This window comes from Podarcis raffonei, chromosome 13, assembly GCF_027172205.1.
Source record: "Podarcis raffonei isolate rPodRaf1 chromosome 13, rPodRaf1.pri, whole genome shotgun sequence".
In the NCBI taxonomy this organism is placed as follows: Eukaryota; Metazoa; Chordata; class Lepidosauria; order Squamata; family Lacertidae; genus Podarcis; species Podarcis raffonei.
The window spans coordinates 14,137,242-14,159,677 of NC_070614.1; the positions used below are offsets into that span (position 1 = coordinate 14,137,242).

General features: G+C 44.6%; 1 protein-coding gene across 4 annotated transcripts in view; it reads left to right on the forward strand.

The window, feature by feature from the left end:
- The window catches only part of GPATCH8 (G-patch domain containing 8), an 84,922-nt gene that overhangs the window by 40,575 nt on the left and 21,911 nt on the right, over positions 1-22,436 (forward strand). For 2 of the 4 annotated variants that reach the window (XM_053363178.1, XM_053363179.1), the window contains 2 exons: positions 19,585-19,652; positions 22,327-22,413. In XM_053363178.1, the coding sequence (XP_053219153.1) occupies positions 19,585-19,652; positions 22,327-22,413 (155 nt within the window). Of the gene's footprint in view, positions 1-17,478; positions 17,521-18,781; positions 18,798-19,584; positions 19,653-22,326; positions 22,414-22,436 lie in introns of those variants that run through there. The other 2 variants (XM_053363180.1, XM_053363181.1) reach the window with 2 other exon arrangements.

The window sequence follows — 22,436 nt, forward strand, 5'->3', positions numbered from 1 at the left end:
TAGATAAATAGGTACAGCTCCAGCAAGAAGGTAAACGGCGTTTCCATGTGCTGCTCTGGTTCGCCAGAAGCGGCTTAGTCATGCTGGCCACATGACCCGGAAGCTGTACGCCAGCTCCCTCAGCTAATAAAGCAAGATGAGTACCGCAACCCCAGAGTCGGCCACGACTGGACCTAATGGTCAGGGGTCCCTTTACCTTTACCTAAACCCTGCAACCATCATCTGAGGCCTTTTCTGCTGTGCTCCCCATTAGTGGAATGCTTTTCCCAGGGTATCTTGCCTGGCACCTTCATTGCATATTTTTATGTGCCAGGTAAAACACAACTTTGGCTGGTTAACTAACATTATGTGCCTTTTTAAATGTGTTTTTAGGAGGAGCGTTATTGGTTTGTTGTTTGTTTCGTTACATATTTTTTATTCTTATTTTTCTGTTGTGAACCGCCCTGTGATCTTCGGGTGAAGGGTGGTATACAAATTTAATAAATAATAACAATAATCCTGTGTTGGTATTGCAAGAGAACCAAAATAGGGTATTCCAGATTTCATTCTGAAACCTCCAGGGAAGAAGGCAAGAGGCAGAAGACTGTTGTGGTCGTTGTGGTCAAAAGCTGTCACGTATTCAGTCCCTCTGTACCTTCCATGTTTGTAAATGCTAAGCTAGGAGAGATGTCCCTCTGGTATTTTTTTGTATAGGATCTTCTTCTGTGCATGCATACCCACAAACACACACACATACACACATGTGTCATGGAAGGCACCCCACAGTGTGAGAACTGCTGGTTTGCACCATTCTCTCTGCATCATCAAGGGATGCGGGTGGCGCTGTGGGTTAAACCACAGAGCTGTGGGTTAAACCACAGAGCCTAGAGCTAGGTCGGCGGTTTGAATCCCCTCGACGGGGTGAGCTTCCGTTGCTCGGTCCCTGCTCCTGCCAACCTAGCAGTTTGAAAGCACGTCAAAGTGCAAGTAGATAAATAGGTACCGCTCTGGTGGGAAGGTAAACGGTGTTTCCGTGCGCTGCTCTGGTTCACCAGAAGCGGCTTAGTCATGCTGGCCACATGACCCGGAAGCTGTACGCCGGCTCCCTCGGCCAATAAAGTGAGATGAGCACCACAACCCCAGAGTCGTCCGCGACTGGACCTAATGGTCAGGAGTCCCTTTACCTTTACCTCTACATCATCAAACAAATGAATTTTTTTCCAGATTTCAGTTTTGAAATCTGGAGCCAGTGTGGTGTAGTGGTTAAGAGCGGTAGTCTCGTAATCTGGGGAACCGGGTTCGAGTCTCCGCTCCTCCACATGCAGCTGCTGGGTGACCTTGGGCTAGTCACACTTCTTTGAAGTCTCTCAGCCTCACTCACCTCACAGAGTGTTTGTTGTGGGGGAGGAAGGGAAAGGAGAATGTTAGCCGCTTTGAGACTCCTGAAGGGGAGTGAAAGGCGGGATATCAAATCCAAAAACTACTTGTGCCTTTCCTCCTGCTATTGAAAGCTCCAGTTCAAAGCTATTCTGTTAACTTCCACTATTTATACATCATTAGAGGTGTGAACTGCAGCTCCCTTTGTCATGAAAAGAATATTCTGAGCTCCTGCTGCTGGAGCTGTGCCTAGAAGGCATATTTAAAATTCTGGCATAATGAGGATCAATTGAACTTAGTCCTCTTATCACCACACCCAGCCTCTTGTGGAATGTTGAAAAAGTGAAGAGCACTCCGATGGATTCCAGTTCTTGTATGGCCAAGGAATAGTGTCCTGGCCATTCAAGAGGTGAGGGGAAGGGGGTTGCTGCCCGCAGACATTTTTTCCCTCCACCGGTGCATTCTGGGAACTTTCTGCCATTTCCTGCAAGGCTTTGAACAATCTCCTTGTGTGTTTTTTGAATGGCCACTTGTATGAGAAGAATACTCTTGCTGCCTGCTTGTTCATTCAGTCGGCCTGTTCAGCCCAGTCTGTCTCCAAGGCCTGTGTGTAGAGAGGCTTTATAATGGTCAGTAAACAGCACACTGCAGCATCTTTGGTCTGCAGCGTAGCTGCAGCACCACAACCCCCAGCAAATGGGAGCTAGTTGAGTGGAATGATTGTTAATATTGGTTTGAAATACTGGTTTGAATAATCTATAGACATGCTCTTGAAATAATTACATTCTGTGTCAGCTTCCTACGGTACAATGTATACAGCAGAGCCATTTTATCAAGATGTCTAAAGAGAGACAGCTCTGACTGAAGAATCAAATAGCTTTTCTAAATTCCTTTTGTAAAACAAAACATCGCCGCACTGGTGTCTTACGTAAATACAGAGGGTGAGGGGAATCAAACTGGTTTAATCGTAATTATTGTGGCCCCCACTGTCCTCACCTAGAGTGGTTGGCCGAGAAGTGCTGTCATAGATGCAGCTGGACTGTCTCTTGTCAACTTCCTCCTTCCAGCTCACCCGTATAGCTAGGCCTTCCTGGGTGCAGGTATTTGAGAGTGTGGGATTGTGCTGAATAGGTGTGTCCAGGGAACACTCTGTACATTCCAGAGCACACTTGCAGGATCAGCATGGGTGGTACATTGCCAATTGCACCAAAGCCCCACATTAGAAATGTTGGTGTAGTTCCTGAAATCTAGTGCATGGTTTGGGTTTTGAAATGAACAAGAGAGGCAGGCTGCAGTTCAGGGTAGCTTGAATCCCCGCCCCCCACCCCCCAAAAAACCTGTGCATGTTTGCTGGCTTTACACAATCTCCTAGTTAAAGGCAGAGAGCTGAGATGGATGACTATTCAGAGGTTGCCATGGGTATGGCGGTCTTGCAACTCTCATTGGGATTTAGCAGCAGCTACCAATTCTCTGCTAACACAGTATAAACTCTACTTAGATGCACTCCACTGACTTTGATTCTCCTATCTACACATCTGGTTGTCAGAATATCAAGGCATTTGATACTGATGCCAGAGGAATTTAAATGTATTCAGTCCTGTGCGGAGAGCTAGGAGGTAAAAATGTAACATTGGCAGCAAAGGACATCCATGAGATCTCCATTTCTCCCTCTCCCAAATTAAAATTTAATTCTCGCACACCTCTCTTCTTGTTAAGATTCTGTATATTTTCTGAGTGCTGAGGCTGAAACAAAATCACCTATTAATCAGGAACAGAGGGAGAGAATCTGCACTTCCTATTCAAATACCAGTCTTCTCCTTCCACCTTCATTTTAGCAATTAAATACTCCTCCTGCTCACTGTGTGTAGGTTGTCACTTGAGTGAAGATTAAATTAATGTTCCTCTCTGCTCCATGTTGAGCAGACAATGAATTACTATCCCATATTCCTCTGCATTGAATGGGAAATGTCCCCAGTTGAAAAGTGCATTTTGAAGAGCCGTATCTGTTCTAGAGGACCAAACTCTCAACTCCAAGGCTGTCCATGCTTGCTTCTTTACCAGTTGCTTCTGGAAAGCTCAAAATGATTGCTGGATTCAGCTGCTACTAGTCAAGTATACAAACTCATACAATAAACTTGCCAGTGATACTCAGTAATTATTGGTCTGAAGGCTCCCACAAGTTAGTTAGAGACAGGAAGCCTTCCTACCATTAATGGTGAGGAAATGCTTTATGTTCTGCAGACGTGCTTGGGAATGCCCAGGCTTCTGGTAGCATCTGTACACCCCTCAAATCTAAAGCAGGTGTAGTACACATCAAGGTGTTACCCTACATTCCTTTTTAGCAGCCTTAGTGTGTGCATTTGAAATGGTGATGGTAGCCTGGAAAACTAAGCTGCTGTTGTCTACTGAGTGTACCAACAGAAAGAATGCTTCCTATTCCTGTGTGTTTTTCTTAAGGGTGGTACTCCAGATGCATTTTCCTTCCTTTAAATGGAAAGTCTCCTTTTCTCTTTTCGTGTTTGGTTATATGTAATGCAATCTTAATTTTGGCTCACTTGCTTCAGGAAATAGCCATAGCAGCTATTTCTGTATTAGTGTGGTGCACTCTATGTGGGGATGCCCTGGAGTCTGATCTGGGAGCTTCAGCTAGTGCAGAATGTTGTGGCTAGACCGGTGCTGGGAGCGGGCTACTGCCAACACATGAAACTGGTGTTAAAACTCTTGCACTGGCTTCCCATCTGCAACCAGGCCAGGTTCAAGGTTTTTCTACCAGTGTACAGAGCCCTGAATAACTTAGGCCCAGAATGCCTTTCCCTGTATATGCCAAATTGATCACTGAGATCATCTGATGGAGCTTGGTGGTCATCCATGGACCAGAAGTGCAACTCATATGAACGAGATTATGACTTCAGTGTTGTGGGCCCAACTCTGGAACTCCCACCAGAACTCAGGCACTGTCCCTCCTGAGTTTCAGATGACTGGTTAAAATCACTTTACAATATTTCAGGAAGCCTTTGCATCATGAATGCTTCTCTGATGTTGTACAATTTTCTGATGTTCTTTGTTTAAATTTATGGGGTTTAATTTATTCTAAATTTTGCATATTTTTATTGTTGTAAGCTGCTTTGAGACCTAGATGCTGAAATGCAGGATATAAATTTTAACAGCAACAATGTTTATAGGATGGACTTTTAATCATGGGTCATTTTAAAAGGCTCCGTGAGTTAGGTCAAGAGGGATTTCATCACTGTTTTCACACATGGTCTGGTGAGGAAAAGGAACACTGTTGAACTGCCTCTTGAGAAAATATTTGTTCTTCATCCTATCCCAGTTAAAGGCTGCATCTGATAATAACAAAGTTTGTTTTATTGTTACGTGAACAAGCCATGGGCATAGCCACATGGAGGAGAGAACAAGCTTTTGCTGCAATTAACCATGGTTTAGTGTTTATCTGAAACTGGGCAAACTGTGACTAGTCTTAACTATGGATTACTGAAACAAGCCAACTTAATAAACCATGGCTTAAAATCGGTTTGTTTCAGAAAAATGCTTTTTCTGGGTTTAGATGATAAACTGTGATCATTATAGCTGACCATTATATTCAACTGCAGCCACTGATTTTGGTCAGTGTTAAGCTAAAATACTCAGTTCTGCTCCTGTAACAGTGTAATGGCAAGTGCAAAACTGTGCTTAAAAAGTTATTGAATTGCATTAGAGTGGGTGAAACAGTGCTAAGCAAGCATTGTTTCCAGACCAGTTTCCCCAGATCACTCCACCGTTTCCAATGATGGTGGGCAGCTTGGGTAGGCATTGTAAGAGGATGGGTACATTTTTCCTCCAAGCATATTTCAGAGTGGCTTCTTTGTCCTCTTGTGTTATAGTGTTCTATACAAGAACAGTGATTCAGCCTTTTCTGAAAAGCAGAATGGAGCCACTTCAGCTGCTTAGCAACACTTTGTCCTTGTTAGTGAAGATGTAGCAAAATGGTTATCTAGAGAGCATAGTACCTTGATTTTGTACAAGTTTAATAGGCAGCTTATTCCCACCCCAGAGCAGAAAGTGTTGATTAGATGAACTGTATAAGGGCATGGCTCAACCAGAAGTGTTGCTTGTGGTTGAGAATGTGCTATGGGTGCCTGAAGTTGCATTCCTAAAGGGCAGGTCTTTGCAAAAGGCTGAACACAGATCCTGCTTAAGGTCGTCCTCTGCCAAGGACCACCACTGAAATGACATGGCACTTCAAAGCTAGACCCATTAGAGGGGTCAGGCTTCTTGGCACCAGAAAGGATGGTTAAGTCAGGTCATGTTCCATTGCTTGGCTACCTCTGGGCTACTGACCTAGGTTTGCTTGGGGATCACATGGCCCCTTCAGAGTCTTCCCACAAGGAAGGTGTTTGGTTTCTTTAGAAGGGGCAGATAAATTAACCCTTATTTTCAGCTGGTTGGCTGGGAGGTACAAGTGAGGTCTCTTCTGAAATCATTTGTCTTTGAGTTGCTACCCAGTCTCTGCTTCTTCCCATCCTACTATAGTGGCTTTCATTATTTCCCTAAAATGTCCCTTGTCTATGCTTGACTTGTGTCTACAGCATGAAAGTCCACTTAGATAATCTGGTTGGTCTGCCTTTTGATAGTGCTACAGACAGGCCAGATAAGATTGGCCCAAACCTGCTCTCTACAACCTTCCAACCTCCAGTGATATAGTTTATTACCAATTAACTCATGTATGAGAGGTACCCAACCTGTTCTGGGGACAGTTGCACTTCTGCTAAAGGACCTGGTTCATAGCTTGGGGGCTCTCCTGGGTCCATTATGTCACAGAAGCTACAAATGTCCTTGGTGCTATGTGTCTTTTACAAGCTTTAAGACATATCTGGGGGACTAACCTATCTTGATGTAGATAACCTGGCTTTTGTGGTCTGTGGTCTAGTAAACGTCTGCCTGGAATTCGTGCAATGTGTTATTGTGTGTGGAGCTGCTTTTGAACACAGTTTAGAAACTTCAGTTGCCGCAGAATGTAGTGATGAGGTTATTAATAGGGACAGGGCATTCTGACCATATTATGCCAATCCTTGCCTGCTTGTGCTGGCTTCCAGTTTGTTTCCAGGCCCAGTCTGAGTGCTGGTATTAACATCTAAACCAGGGTGGTCCAATTTGCGGCCCTCAATATCCTTCCCAAATAACAACAACAACAACAACAACAACAAATTATTATTTTTACCCTGCCCATCTGGCTGGGTTTCCCCAGCCACTCTGAGCGGCTTCCACAAAAACCAAAAATACACTAAGATGTCACACATTAAAAACTTCCCTGAACAGGGCTGCCTTCAGATGTCTTCTGAATGTCAGGTAGTTGTTTATCTCTTTGACATCTGATGGGAGGGCGTTCCACAGGGCGGGCGCCACTACCGAGAAGGCCTTCTGCCTGCTTCCCTGTAGCTTTGCTTCTTGCAATGAGGGAACCACCAGAAGGCCCTGGCGCTGGACCTCAGCGTCCGGGCAGAACGATGGGGGTGGAGACGCTCCTTCAGGTATACTGGGCTGAGGAAAGTGTAGTGTTGGGCTTCAGGAAGGAGGCATGAGGGCTCTGACAGGGACCCAGAGTCCTCCTACCTCCTTCCCAAAGCCTACCTAGCACTTTCCCAGCTTTGGGAAGGAGGTGGGGGGGGTCTAGGATTCTTTCAGATCTTCATGTCTCCTTCCCAAAGTCCAGCACCTTGTTTAGCCGGCTTTGGGAAGCCAGTGGGGGGGGGCTGGAGGGTCTTCAAATTTTGGCCTCACTCCTCACCCCCAATCAACAAGGCAGTGTGTGGCCCGTGAGTTCTGTATCAAAGTATTCTTGCAGCCCACTTGATGTGAAAATTTGGGCTGCCCTGTTATAAACTAAAGCTTACACAGCTTAGGGCCCTGTTACCTGATGTAACACCTCTTTTCACAAGGAACTACCCAGGTCTTAAGATCATGTACAGAAGCCCTCCTCCTTCTGAGGTGCAAAGGGTGGCAGTGAGAGGGTTGTCAGTGATGACCCACTGCTTTGTGGAATGCGTTCCCCAACTCATCTGGCTCCTGCATTAATGCCATTCTGACACCAGGTGAAGATCTTTATTTTCTCCCAGGCTAATAACAATAACATAATAATCAATCTGTTTCAATATATGTTATTATCTTGTTCCCTATAAATGGACAGTTGGCTTTCATTTGCATTTACTGATTATTAGGTGTATTATAATCACCTACCGTATAATCAAGATTACGTTGACTTGTGTTAACTTTTTATCGTACATCACCTACAGTTTACAGTGTTAGGCAACTGTCAAGTTGAAAATTATTATATATCATATATCATATCATATTATATATCAATAATATGGATGGAACTTTCCTTCCTGTCAAGATGAATGTGGCACAGCGAATAACAATGTATATGCTGCCATATTTTAAATATAGGAAGAAATCTAGATGTTTTAGGCCAGGTATTGTTTGAGACGTGTACACCTCAAGGTGAAAGTCCTTTGTGAAAAAGGAGAAGGATTCCATTCCTGAAGAGCAAAGAGCTACTTGTGAGGAGCCTGCTATAAGTCAGCCTGATATTTTGTTGTACCTCTTGGCTTATAAAACCAGTTGTGCAGAAAGGAGCGTGACTGGCATATGCTTTCATATCTGGGACCAGATGTTGGAAGACAGCAAGGAGGAGGTAAATTATTCATAGTGAAACCAATGCATGCAATAATAGTTGTACTGGTACAGGAAAGGAAGGTGGCAGGAACAGACAATGAAAGCAAAAGATCACATGAATATATTCAACAGGAGAACAAAGCAGAAAGAAAGAAACTAAAAATGAAGCTAGCTGCATAAATGAGGATACCAGTATGACCAAGTACTTGTAGCATTTTATTGCCAGCAAGAGAAGGCAGAGATTGCCACACTGGAAGTCAAATTATAGCTTTCATCATAATTGTTCAGGGTTGAGGAACCTTGGCCACCCCCATCCATGTTTTTATCTGCCCTTTTGTGACTTCCCCATTGTCCTTATAAATATTGATTCTCTGCTGCTTCTGGAAAAGCTGTGCCTGCATTGGTACGGGCCATTGTTAACATGGGGGGAATGTTTATGAAAAATTACACTTTTGCCCATACACTTTTGTGTCTGTGTGCATGGGAAAAGAGGTGACAGGCCATATTCAGGCTGAGCTATATAACCTGGAAAGTACAGTGGTACCTCAGGTTACAAACACCTCGGGTTACAGACTCCGCTAACCCAGAAGTAGTACCTCGGGTTAAGAACCATACCTCAGGATGAGAACAGAAATTGTGCGCCGGTGGCACGGCCACAGCGGGAGACCCCATTAACTAAAGTGGTACTGCAGGTTAAGAACGGTTTCAGGTTAAGAACGGACACCCGGAACAAATTAAGTTCATAACCAGAGGCACCACTGTATATGTGAAGCATCCAAGGACAATGTCTCACTTTTTTTTCTGAGATCCAGTGCCAAGGGCCTTCTGGCAGTTCCTTCATTGTGAGAAGTGAGGTTACAGGGAACCAGACAGAGGGCCTTGTCGGTAGTGGCGCCCGCCCTGTGAAAAGCCCTCCCATCAGATGTCAAGGAAATAAGCAGCTATCTTATTTTTAAAAGACATCTGAAGGCAGTCTTCTTAGGGAAGTTTTTAATATTTAATGCTATATTGTTTTTAACACTCGATTGGGAGCCGCCCAGAGTGGCTGGGGAAACTCAGCCAGATGTTGTTGTTGTTTAGTCGTTTAGTTGTGTCCGACTCTTTGTGACCCCATGGACCAGAGAACGCCAGGCACTCCTGTCTTCCACTGCCTCGCGCAGTTTGGTCAAACTCATGCTGGTACCTTCAAGAACACTATCCAACCATCTCGTCCTCTGTCATCCCCTTCTCCTTGTGCCCTCCATCTTTCCCAACATCAGGGTCTTTTCCAGGGAGTCTTCTCTTCTCATGAGGTGGCCAAAGTATTGGAGCCTCAGCTTCAGGATCTGTCCTTCCAGTGAGCACTCAGGGCTGATTTCCTTAAGAATGGAGAGGTTTGATCTTCTTGCAGTCCATGGGACTCTCAAGAGTCTCCTCCAGCACCATAATTCAGAAGCATCAATTCTTCGGCGATCAGCCTTCTTTATGGTCCAGCTCTCACTTCCATACACCACTACTGGGAAAACCATGGCTTTAACTATACGGACCTTTGTTGGCAAGGTGATGTCTCTGCTTTTTAAGATGCTGTCTAGGTTTGTCATTGCTTTTCTCCCAAGAAGCAGGCGTCTTTTAATTTCGTGGCTGCTGTCACCATCTGCAGTGATCATGGAGCCCAAGAAAGTAAAATCTCTCACTGCCTCCATTTCTTCCCCTTCTATTTGCCAGGAGGTGATGGGCCCAGTCGCCATGATCTTCCTTTTTTTGATGTTGAGCTTCAGACCATATTTTGCGCTCTCCTCTTTCACCCTCAATTTCAGCCAGATGGGTGGAGCATAAATAATAAATTATTATTATTATTATTATTATTATTATTATTATTGTTGTTGTTGTTGTTGTTGTTGTTATTATTATTATCATTATCATTATCATCATCGTCATCATCATCATCATCATCATCTAGTTACAACCCCTGGAGATTGAACGTCTCCCTTGAAAAGACTTTGCTACACTGCAAGAAAAGTCACCCTTTTCAGAAGTTTGAAAGAAGCCCAAGAGGACACTGTTAACACCTTTTTGTTGAAGATAGGTGTACAAGCAGTGGGTTCAGCTAAGGCAAGATGGAGCTGGTGTAGCATGATAGCTAAAGGGTATGAGCTGAGGATTCCCTGAATCACCTTGACCATAAGCTCACCCGACTGCCATCTGTAATCCTCCATAACTCTGACTTGGCAGTGTGGGTGTGACTTAGCCCTAATTCACTTGGCGCCTTTGTTGCATAATTTTAGGCACCAAGTAAAAATATCTTCTCCCAGGGTGTATTTTGTGTGTGTTTGAATGTTATATATTTTTGTGTTTCCATATTGTAAAACACCCTGTGATCCTTGGATGAAGAGCAGTATAGAAATTTAATTAATAATATTAGTTATTATAATTATTTCTACAGCTCTCTATTCAAAGCATGGGTGCCATCCTGATATTGCTGGACTAGATCTCCTATTATCACTGACCATTGGCTATGCTATCTGGGGCTGATAGAAGTTAGAGTACAACAACATCTGGAGGAAACCAGGATAGCTATCCCTGCAATTAAAAGCATTGTAGAAATGCGGAATGTGACTTTTGGGTAGATTTAGTGAAACTTTGTAACTAGTGTTCTAGCAGTTGGAGCAAGTTTCCTTGGTTCCGTAAAAAGTTGGCAGACGCTAACAGGGCTTGCTTTAGAATCAGTTCAGCAGGATGCACATATTCACAGACTCTGGATAACCGGTTCCCAAATATTCCCATAAGAGGCTCTTGCTCATATGGCTTGTTTGTTTTTTAAATAAAGTATTTTAAATCTGCGATATGCTCATACGTCACTGAAGCAGTTCTGAAACAGTCTGTCTGCACACATCTTTCTGTGCATGCTCATGGCTGAACATCCAGCTTAGTTGCTGTTGAAGGACCATCTAGCACAGGGGTCAGCAACCTGCGGCTCCGGAGCTGCATGTGGCTCTTTTACACCTTTGCCGCGGCTCCGGGGCGGATACTAGCGAGGCGAGGAGACGCATTGTGCGCCCCGACACTCCCCACTGTGGCGGGCGCTGTACTGGCTGTGACGTCACATGGGGGCGGTGCGTGCATTACTCACGCACCGTCCCGACGCCACCTTCCCGCCCACTGTCAGATCGCGGCTCCGGAGATATATTTGTTTTAAATGTCGCAATGGTTTTGCGGCTCCCAGTTTTTTTTCCTTCGGAAACGGTTCCAAGTGGCTCTTTTTGTCTTAAAGGTTGCAGACCCCTGATCTAGCAAGACATGTGGAGGTGGAGAAAGAAAGCAGGCTGTGTGAAGCCTCTGGGTCAGTCCCAGCAGGTGTCCTTTCTCTGAGTTCTCACATTTCCTTGGGATTTAAAGAAACAGAAGTCACGAAGAGTCGGACACGACTAAACGACTAAACAACAACATAGTTTGGGTTTGCACATAATGCTAAAAAAGGTAAAGGGACCCCGACCGTTAAGTCCAGTCACGGATGACTCTGGGTTTGCAGTGCTCATCTCACTTTACTGGCCGAGGGAGCCGACATTTGTCCGCAGACAGTTTTTCTGGGTCATGTGACCAGTATGACTAAGCCACTTTTGGCACAACGGAACACCGAAACCAGAGCAGCGCATGGAAACGCCGTTCACCTTCCCACCGGAGCGGTACCTATTTATCTACTTGCACTGGTGTGCTTTCGAACTGCTAGGTGGGCAGGAGCTGGGACCGAACAACGGGAGCTCACTCCGTCGCGGGGATTCAAATTGCCAACCTTCTGATCGGCAAGCCCTAGGCTCAGTGGTTTAGACCACAGCGCCACCCGCGTCCCTGCACATAATGCTAAACTGTGATTAATCTATTAAACTATTAGCACATGCTTCCCTCCCTTTCTCATAGCCATGACAAAGCCAGAGCAAGAGAGGGAGGGCAGAGTATGTGAGCTTGGAGCATACATTGGCTCATCCTTGTAACACTAAACCTGGGCCATTAATCCTCTGAGATCTCCCTCCCATTAATCATGAGATCACAAATGTTACCCTTCTCCAGTGCTTTCTTTTTTTGGGGGGTACACAGGGATATGCGTACCCCTAAACATTTTGTGAATCTTTGTATTTTTGTCCATTTACTGTATTTATTTCCCCCGATTTGAACTATAAAATGTTGATTTTCTTGCGTCAAAATGAGAGTACCCCCTAAACATTTTTTAGGGGGGGAAAGCACTGCCCTTCTCCCTGAAAAGTACCTAACAGCTGAAGCAGGAAATCAAACTACTCCTTTCTGCTCCTTTTACAGCTCTGTGTAAGTCTCAGAGCTCTTGAACAGAAAGTGGAGAAGCCAAGAGCATGGAAAGGAAAGAGCTCTGGGAGACTGTGCGGAGGAAAACAGAGAAACTAAGGGAAGAAAGTGTGCTGCTGCAAGAGTCAGGAGAGAGAAGGTGTGCAGGTGCACACACATGTTGGATCCAGTACAATACACACACCCATTTTTTTTGAAATTGCACCCCCACTGGCTATCTCCTTTCAGAGCCCCTTCCAACACTCATGCTGCCAGCAAAAATGGTTTTTTATTATTTGTAAGCCAAGATGCATATCTTGATATATGCATGTATTTTCTATATTAGCACTCCCCCCCCCAAACAACCTGCAGCAGGAAGGGGCTTTTGTCAGGCTCAGACATCCATTCCCAGCTCTTTATCCCCTGACTAAGAATTATAGTATCCTGCAGGATCAGTGCCTTAGACTCCTTCACTTGGTGCTCAGGCCAGTGCTGGGCAAATCATAGTGTCCCTGGACCTCAGGTGTTTGCATGATGTCACTGGTCTTCCTGGAACAAATAGAGAGAGGGATTTCTGCAACTCAGGGCTTTGCTACAGAGCATACAGTGCATTGGTCCTTGCTGCACAGCAACTGAAAACATAGGCCTTGGGTTGATCTTATTGACATCCAACACCCTTTTAGTAAAGGTAAAGGTACCCCTGCCGATACGGGCCGGTCTTGACAGACTCTGGGGTTGTGCGCCCATCTCACTTAAGAGGCCAGGGGCCAGCGCTGTCCGGAGACACTTCCGGGTCACGTGGCCAGCGTGACAAAGCTGCATCTGGCGAGCCAGCGCAGCACACGGAAACGCCGTTTACCTTCCCACCAGTAAGCGGTCCCTATTTATCTACTTGCACCCGGGGGTGCTTTCGAACTGCTAGGTTGGCAGGCGCTGGGACCGAGCAACGGGAGTGCACCCCGCCGCGGGGATTCGAACCGCCGACCTTTCGATCGGCAAGCCCTAGGCGCTGAGGCTTTTACCCACAGCGCCACCCGCGTCCCATAACACCCTTTTAGAATGTGGCTTTGGGGGGGGTATTGCCTTCGGTTTGATTTTATATGTTGTGGACTTGTTGTGAACCGCCCCGAGACCTCCAGGTTTAGGGCAGTGTATGAGTTGAATGAATAAATATAGCCCTGCTCCTTTTTTCTAATGCAAAGTTTTAATGTTCAAAAAGCACTTCTGTTTCTTTAAATCCCAAGGAAATGTGAGAGCTCAGAGAACGGACACCTGCTGGGACTGACCCAGAGGCTTCACACAGCCTGCTTTCTTTCTCCACCTCCACATGTCTTGCTAGATTATCTTTCAGATATTTGCAAAGCTTAAGGCAGGTGCTGTATAAGGAATGCAACTTGGAGTTCCTCCTTTAAAAAAAAAAAGGTTAAGCATGTGTTTCTGTCACGGGTGTGCAGATGGCATGGGGTGTATGTGGAGTATTTAAGCTGTAGAATATCAAGCCGTAAAGATACCATGTACATTGTTTAAAAAGCTATCTCGGTTTTCATCTTAAAAGGGGTTGATGTTTGGACAGGAGCAACTTCTTCTGCAGGCTAGTAGTTTCCCTTCTTGCCCTAAGAATCAGTAATCCCCTTCCCTTCTCCCAAGCTCTGCTATGTCAGAACTGCCAAACAACTTGACTAAAGAGAGGAGAACATGACAGAATCTTCTATAGTCTTTGATTTCCCCCCACCCCAGAAGAGAAATAAGGAAGAGAGGGAGGGAGAGGAATGCAATATAGATGGTAGTAGCTTATTTAGTCAGTAGAAAATAAAATTTAATGTGTTTTTATTTCAGCTGCTTTGGGGACCCTTTTTAAGGCCCCCAAAGTGACGCACACATATTTATTCAAATGAATTTTATTTATAGAACTTGGATGATGTGGAAATTTGTTGGCAAGATACTTGAAGGGATTTTGAGGCTTAAGTAATGGCAAATGGGGAAGGGGCTTAGACGATAAAGGGGGAGTTGACAAGGGAAGATTGGTGCTAGTGCTGTTGAAAGGATTTTGGCAGGCAGTACGTGGAAATATTGCTTGAATGATGAGGGCTGGGATATTTCTAAACACACTCTCTGCTATTGGTGATGCAAAAATATGTGTGTTGCCTCTGGACATATTTATTAAGTGAGCATTTTGACCTTCTGGCTCATCTGAAATTTAACATCTCTAGCCTAAAGGCAACTCATTGTCTGGCCAGCACCTTGAGGGGAAAGGAAGACAGCCTGGGTATTTCATTATATGCAGCTCTGAGCTCCTTGGAAAAATGTCTCCCCAAAGAAGGCATGAACGCACCATCTGCTTTCCTCCCCCCTTCCATTTTGCTAAGTGAGATTTCGCCAAGCATTGCTCACATCTTAGAAGTCAAGCATTTTGAAGAACAACTTATTCTTCTTACAAATAAGACTGAAATGGTCTCTTTCACACATAAACGGAAGAAGTTGTTAACAGCTTTTAACTATTAATTGCTTTGCCTGAATCAATCAATGAACGTGCTGTATTGGAGAGCTTGCTGTTAGTGATGGGGTCAGTCTGCATCATCCTTTCCTAATGAAGCAATACGAATCTCCTTCCAGGTGGTACCTGTTAGAATCAGGTGCTCCCTGTCATAGAAGTTGGAATGGATTCTGAGGATCACCCAGTCCAACCCAAATATGCAGCTGTACCATACAGGGATCGGAACTGCAACCTTAGTGTTATCAGCACCACACTCCAACCAACTGAGCTATCCTTAGGACGTGAAGCATCACTCTATTTCTTAACACTGCATCCCTGGAAATACTTTGCCTCACTATACCAAGAAGTATAGTTTCTGCTTTTTCAGAAAGGTGATTCTGGAACCAGGGGGAAACAAACCATTCAACTGTGTGCTAATTAGGCAAAGGCAGATAAAAGTTATTAGATGATACAGATCACGTTGAGACATCTCATTCTGGTTTCTGGGCCCAGAGACTGAGACTGCATTGGTGGACAGCCTATGCTGGACTAGGGAGTACACCTATGTTCTCTTGGACCTTTCAGGCCATCAGCCATGGTATTTTTTGGGATTACCTGGCCAGTCAGGTGCTGGGGAGGGCAGTGATTTGTGCTGTTTCTGGTCCTTCTTGGAGTGCAGGTTTCAGAAGGTGGTCCTTGGCCATTGGGTTGTCATGTTCCCCGTCTTCCATCCTGTTTGTCATTGGAATGGAACAACGGGGAGGGGGATTGTCCAGAGAATTAGAGTGTGGGGTTGTTTGTATGTGGATGACATGTAACTCAAACACTGGGATCTTCTATGAAGGCAGTTGAAACCCTAAACTGGTGCCTGGGAGCAGGGTGTAGTCTAACAACCTGAAAAACCAAACAAGACAAAATTATCTTGGTCAGCGAGAAAGATTGTGTGTTTGACCTGTTTTTGGAGGGGAAGCACTCTCTTCGAAGGGCTCAGGTTTGCAGTTTGAAAGTGCTTCTGAGCCTGGCTTTTTTCCTTGGCTCCTTTTAGCAATAGTCAGAAGTGCTTCTGCATAGCTTAAGACAGTGTACCATCATTGCCTTTTCCTGGAGAAGGCAGATACAGCCACTGTCACACATTTGCTCATGTTCAGCTTAGACAACTGAAGTTTGTCTCAGAACTGGCAGCTGATGCAGAATGTTGCTCCTAAGGTGCTGATGAGGCCTCCCATTCAGAGCATGATATTTTAGCACTCTTTGATCTATACTGGTTCCTGGTTTATTTCTGAGCCCAATTTTTAAAGTGCTGGTTATCACCTTCAAAGCTAATAAATGGTTTGGGTCCAGGGTGCATTGAAGGACATACTCCCTTATTATCTGGCTTTTTGTTGCAGATGCTTGATGTCTCTTCTGTAATTTATTTCTATTTATTTTTTGCAGCTTATTTCATTCAGTTTCTTGTCTTAAAATAACTTAAAATAATAATGATGTAAGCAGCTCTTGGGTGACATTTTTTTTGGCCCCCAAAACACCACATAAATTTTAATGTAATTGAATAAATTGTGCTTCAGTTTGGCAGTGTAATTAATACATTTAGAGACAGGTGTGTAGAGTTGACAGCCTTTGCCCTTATATTTGAATTCTGGAAAGGAAAGGATGACTTTACATTGGGGTCTGGAGTAGGGGCCATGGTGGAAGTTGTCAAACGTTCTTACAAGGAAACTGCTACAGCTAGCTGTGTTCTTGTTTTGTGACACATGTTCCGAGTCTATCCAGATTCTCAAGTTGCCATAGCGGCTAACTAGAGAATTGGATCAGTTTAATTTCTTCTCTCATGCATTGTTTTCCCAGTATAAATGAACCACCTCTCCCTGCCTGACCTGCTGGTCCTGCTGGGAAATGCATACAATCGATTGTGATATGGGTGTGGGTGGCGGGAAAATTTAACCCCCCCCCCACTCTGTCCGTCGTTTGTCATTCTTATGAAGTGTCCCACACTCTCCTGGCTGAACAACTTAACATAGAGCACAAGTTGGAAAATTAGATCTTCCACCTCTCATTTAACTTGCCCCTTAAGTGGCAAATGTCATCCAGGTGGAAACATGTGATTGAATGCTTCAAACCCCCCCCCCCCAAACATGCCCTCACCATAGAAAACTAACATGTCAGGGGAAATAAGTTGCAACATATAATCTTTTCACTGACATACTAGTTTTTCTTTTGTGAAGTAATAGTTTGTCCCCTTTTCTGTGAGACTTCATGCAGGGGGGCACGAAGCCAGGCCCCCTCTTCTTCCAGCACCAGTCTAGATACTAAATGGCGCCATCCCATAGATTAAGAGGCCCCATGTATCAGACCTTCACCCTAAAGCTCATGGGGGATCTAGATTAGCCTTTCTCAACCTTTGATGCCCAGATGATTGTGGACTACAGCTCCTATCATCCCTAGCCAGCAGGACCAGTGCTCAGGGATGATGGGAATTGTAGTCGAACAACATCCCGGGACATGTTCTCGTTGTCAATTTACAAAAAACCACACCTTTGTAAACCAGAGTTGCAGCTTGTTCCCAGTTTCAAGAAGGGTGGGGCGGGCGGGCAGGAAGTCTTAGGCGCCACTTTCATTCCTTCCCCCTATACATCCCCCCTGCCCCATAGGCCTGTTTTCTGTCCCTGACAGTTTCCTGCCTAACAAATGGTGTTTCTTTTTTACAGCATAATGATCCGGGACTTGTTGTGGTGATGGTAAACTTAGTGGTAATTTTTAATTTTCAGACTGAATTTACTTCTTTTTTTGTCATCAGAGCACCAAATATGTTAGGCTTACTTTTCTCTGTTGTAGCCTTCATCTTTTCTGCTTGGTCTTTTCATTTCCCTTTTTTTCCTTTCCATTTCTTCATGCACTCTTTCGTGTCTGATCCTTGTTCATTGAGGGGTTAATGCTCAGAAGGGATGTTTGTGTTAGAGCTGCCAAAAATTTGTGGAGAATCACTTCAAATATCAAATTTCTAATATTGTCCAAACTTGATTTCCCGCCTCCCTTCTCCCAACATGTGGTGGGTGTTGTTAGCAGTTGCTACGGCAATTTTCTAGCTAATTGAAAAACTAAAAACTTTGACTGCCTTAGAAAGCAAAAGTACTGATGCATTCTTCATATTATGAAGGAGCCCGCCACAATCACAAACTTGGATACAACAATCACAACTCTTGAAGAAAACAAAACAAACATTTTTGGGGGGTAGGGAAATGTGTATAGTTTTTTAATAAGCTATCATGAATTTGGTCCTTTTGCTCAAAATTGCAGTCACTGCTTCTTATACCATTGGGCATAAAATCCCCTCCCCACCCCCCTTTTTACTGAAAATGTGCATATCCCTATATAAAAGCTACATTGGTGGAAAATGCTATTGGAGAGACCAGTTTTTCCAGATTTGAATCTTTCAGCCCCACATTCCAAATTATAAATATATTGAAAATGGTTCTTCTGTGTAAGACACTTGTTTGGTTTGGAACCATGCTGATATTCATTCCCAAGTTAAATTTATGTCTGGGAGAGTCTGGAATTGGTTTGTCTTTGTTTTGATGGCACTTCAAGTGCAAAGAACTCTTCAATAAAAAACCCCTCACAATGATCTTGTGAGGAAGGCCACAATTCATACTGCAGAGATAAGGAGCAGAGGCAAGGCCACCCGAGTCCTTTGACAGAGGTGAGATCTGAACCCAGGTCTCTTAAGTGTAGCCCTCTGTCAGCTGGACTACACTAGCTCTAAAAAGTCAAAAGGTGTTGATAGCCAACTTTTTGAGACATGGGTTCTCTAAAGCAATACCTCTTGTGCCATGTGGATTGGTTTTGACAATCTGGTCTCCTTATTTTGGCACAACTCGAGCTTGGACATCTTTTGGCCCAAGGGTATAATAATATGTGTATTTGTGTGTATAACAAAGAGAGTATATTATTGACACCGATCCCCCCAAGACAGATAATAAGGGAAGTAAACGTTCTGTTTTTTCACTCAAGGTATGCACCGGATAAGGTAAGTAACTCCTTTTTTCCAGTGGCCTTACATCACAACTCACAGCGCATGTTGTGATGTAAAAATAAACACCCCCCCCAAAGGCTGTGATAGTCAAAGTGCTCGTCTGCCCCATTTTGCTTTGTTTGGCTGGTTATGAGTGAATTAAAAATACGTACGGAATCTTCAGCATAGTTTGATTAGTTTCAAAGTCAGTTTTCTTCGCAACTAGTCCTTTTCACAGCTTACAAGTAAAGGATAGGACACCCAGAGTGGCAGAATCCAGGAGGCCCATTTTTTGGTTGAAAGTCTTAAAGCTTAACATTGCAGAGGGAAGAATTCTATCTTCCTATTCAGTATTTTGTTTGTAAAGCTAGACTTGCTGGGCATTAATGCATTTTTATTAACTAGAACATTTCTGATCTTCAGCCAAGATCATTCAGGAATACCTAGTATTCTGTTTCATCACCTGAATCTCTCTTTTGTGGTCTTCCTCCATGCCCATAATTATTTTATCTTCCAGTGTGAGGGTGTTTGATCTCACTGTAAAGTTGCTAGAATATCTGGGCTGAGAGCTGCGGCAGCAAGGGCTAAAAGCAGAACAGGTCTGGCACCCGAAATGTGCGGGCTTGTGATTGTAAGCTGTGAGAATGGCTTGTGTTTGGTTCTCTGTAGCTTTCTGGTCTCTGCACTCCAAGGCAAGATCTCTAACCAACCCAAACCCAATGTGTACAAAGCGACTCACCAGAGGCTGATCATTCTCCCCACCCCACCCAACACACCCCTAACCGGTTTTCTTCTCTTGCAGGAAGGACAGATCCCATCCCGATTGTCGTCAAATATGATGTCATGGGTATGGGACGGATGGAAATGGAGGTAAGTGATCTACCATTCAGTGTACAGTATGTGTTGTTGTTGTTGTTTAGTCGTTTAGCCGTGTCCGACTCTTCGTGACCCCATGGACCAGAGCACGCCAGGCACTCCTGTCTTCCACTTCCTCCCGTAGCTTGGTCAAACTCATGCTGGTAGCTTCGAGAACACTGTCCAACCATCTCGTCCTCTGTCGTCCCCTTCTCCTTGTGCCCTCCATGTTTCCCAACATCAGGGTCTTTTCCAGCGAGTCTTCTCTTCTCGTGAGGTGGCCAAAGTATTGGAGCCTCAGCTTCAGGATCTGTCCTTCCAGTGAGCACTCAGGGCTGATTTCCTTCAGAATGGATAGGTTTAGTCCATGGGACTCTCAAGAGTCTCCTCCAGCACCATAATTCAAAAGCATCAGTTCTTTGGCGATCAGCCTCCTTTATGGTCCAGCTCTCACTTCCATACATCACTACTGGGAAAACCATAGCTTTAACTACACAGACCTTTGTCGGCAAGGAGGGCTATAGAGATGCTTTATACAATAATAAAAATGCAGTGCTTCTGTACATATGGAGCTCCTTGGGGGAGGGGGGTGCTTTTTGAAGATTTTGAATATCTTGAATGACTTGACATTGAGAACACAGACTCCTCTCTCCTCCTCCTCCACTTTTCTTTTCCTGGAAAGAAAGTTGTATATTAGCCTTCAATCAGCAGATTAAAATTTAATTGAACATTTAACAAACATATTAATTGGGTCTGTTACTATTCTTGTGCACAAACGTTCACCTATCCCCTAAAAACTTCCCCACACTTGTGCCATGGGAAAGGTTACTCAGTTAACGCTGTTGATGATGTGAGCAAAACTCGCCAAATTTAGGAAAGTAAACTAATGAACTGATGGACTACAATCATGTCGGAAGAATGCAGCATATTTTGATTGCTGAGCAGACTGGAGAAGTAGTGGTGACTTCTCTGCTTTGTAGCTGATGCCAAACATCCTACCCCAGAAATTCCCAAACTGTGGTCCGCAAGCTTCACTCTGGTAGTCCATGACATGTGTGTAAAACTATAATTAAAAATCATACAGTCTCTAGCACAGTGCCTTACAATTGCTACAGTTGTCTTCTCAAAACATGAGCCGGGGCCATCCATTGGAATTGCCGGCAGATTCATGGAAATTCAGAAGTACGTGGCATCAATTTCTGCTAGGTGTGGTGAATGCTGTTCATTTAGAAGGCTTTAAAAGGGACCAGACAGATGGATGGTGGTTTCATGCTGCTATTGTTAGTAGCTATCAGTTATAAAAATTAAATTTGGGGTTTCCAAAAGTTCAGAGTCAGTATAGTCAAGAAGGGACTCTAGCTTTGTGTGCTGAAGTTTCCAGGTTCTCTTCTTGGCACCTCCAGTTAAAAGGCTCCCCAGGACTAGGAAAAATTTCTGCCTGAGACCTCGGAGAGTCTCTGTCAGCCAGAGTAGACAGAATTGGCTCTGAATAAGACAATGCAGTCATTTATTAGACTGGGTTGGCATAAATTTTGAATGCTGCTTTCTTTTTTAGGGATTAAGCTTTGAAGTATTGTGGGGGGAACTGTCCTCCTTTTCTTTTTCTTTCTTTCTTTTTGATCCTATTGAAACCTTAATGTCAGGCTCCTAGTTTTGTGCATAGGTAAAGGTAAAGGGACCCCTGACCATTAGGTCCAGTCGTGACTGACTCTGGGTTGCGGCGCTCATCTCGCTTTATTGGCCAAGGGAGCCGGCATACAGCTTCCGGGTTATGTGGCCAGCATAACTAAGCCGCTTCTGGCGAACCAGAGCAGTGCATGGAAATGCTGTTTACCTTCCTGCCGGAGCGGTACCTATTTATCTACTTGCACTTTGACGTGCTTTTGAACTGCTAGGTTGCCAAGAGCAGGGACTGAGCAACAGGAGCTCACCCAGTCATGGGGATTCGAACCGCCGACCTTCTGATTGGCAAGCCATAGGCTCTGTGGTTTAACCTACAGCGCCACCCGCGTGATGATTGCAGGGTTTAGGTAGGTTCAAATGGAGAGAGGTATTTTGCAGTCCTGAGCTGTTTAGGGCTTTACAGGTCAAAACCAGCACTTTGAAATGGACCCAGAAACTATTTTGCAGCCAGTGCAGGACCAATGTAATATGCTCAAACCGTCTTGCTCTGGTGAGCAACCTGGCTGCTGAATCCTGCACCAGCTGAAGTTTCTGATCCATCTTCAGAGGCAGCCCTACGTATGTGTTGCAGTAATCTAATTAGAGGTTACGTGCTTTTGAACTGCTAGTTTGGCAGGAGCAGGGACCAAGCAACGGGAGCTCACCCCGTCGCAGGGATTCAAACCGCCAACCTTCTGATCAGCAAGCCCTAGGCTCTGTGGTTTAACCCACAGCGCCACCCGCACCCCAAGTTTTGTTCATAAATCTTGCTAAATCAAATAAATAAAACTAATTTCCTTGAAACAAAAATCTATTACTTAGCATCTGGTGTCCCTACTGGGGGTTCGCCAGCATGGAAATATTAGCTAATTGTTTTGTGTTTTGTTCTCACTGTGGGGACGAGCAGACTCACATTGGAGAGGAATCAGTGGCATGTTTGCTACATGTGACGTTTTCTTGACTGGTTGGGAAACGCTCGATGTGCATGCATGGCTGACTGATCTCTCTCTCTGCTTTTGTTGATTAGCTTGATTATGCCGAAGACGCCACAGAACGGAGGCGGGTCTTGGAAGTGGAGAAGGAAGACACCGAAGAACTGAGACAGAAGTACAAGGTACCCCAATGAATTCCCTCTGC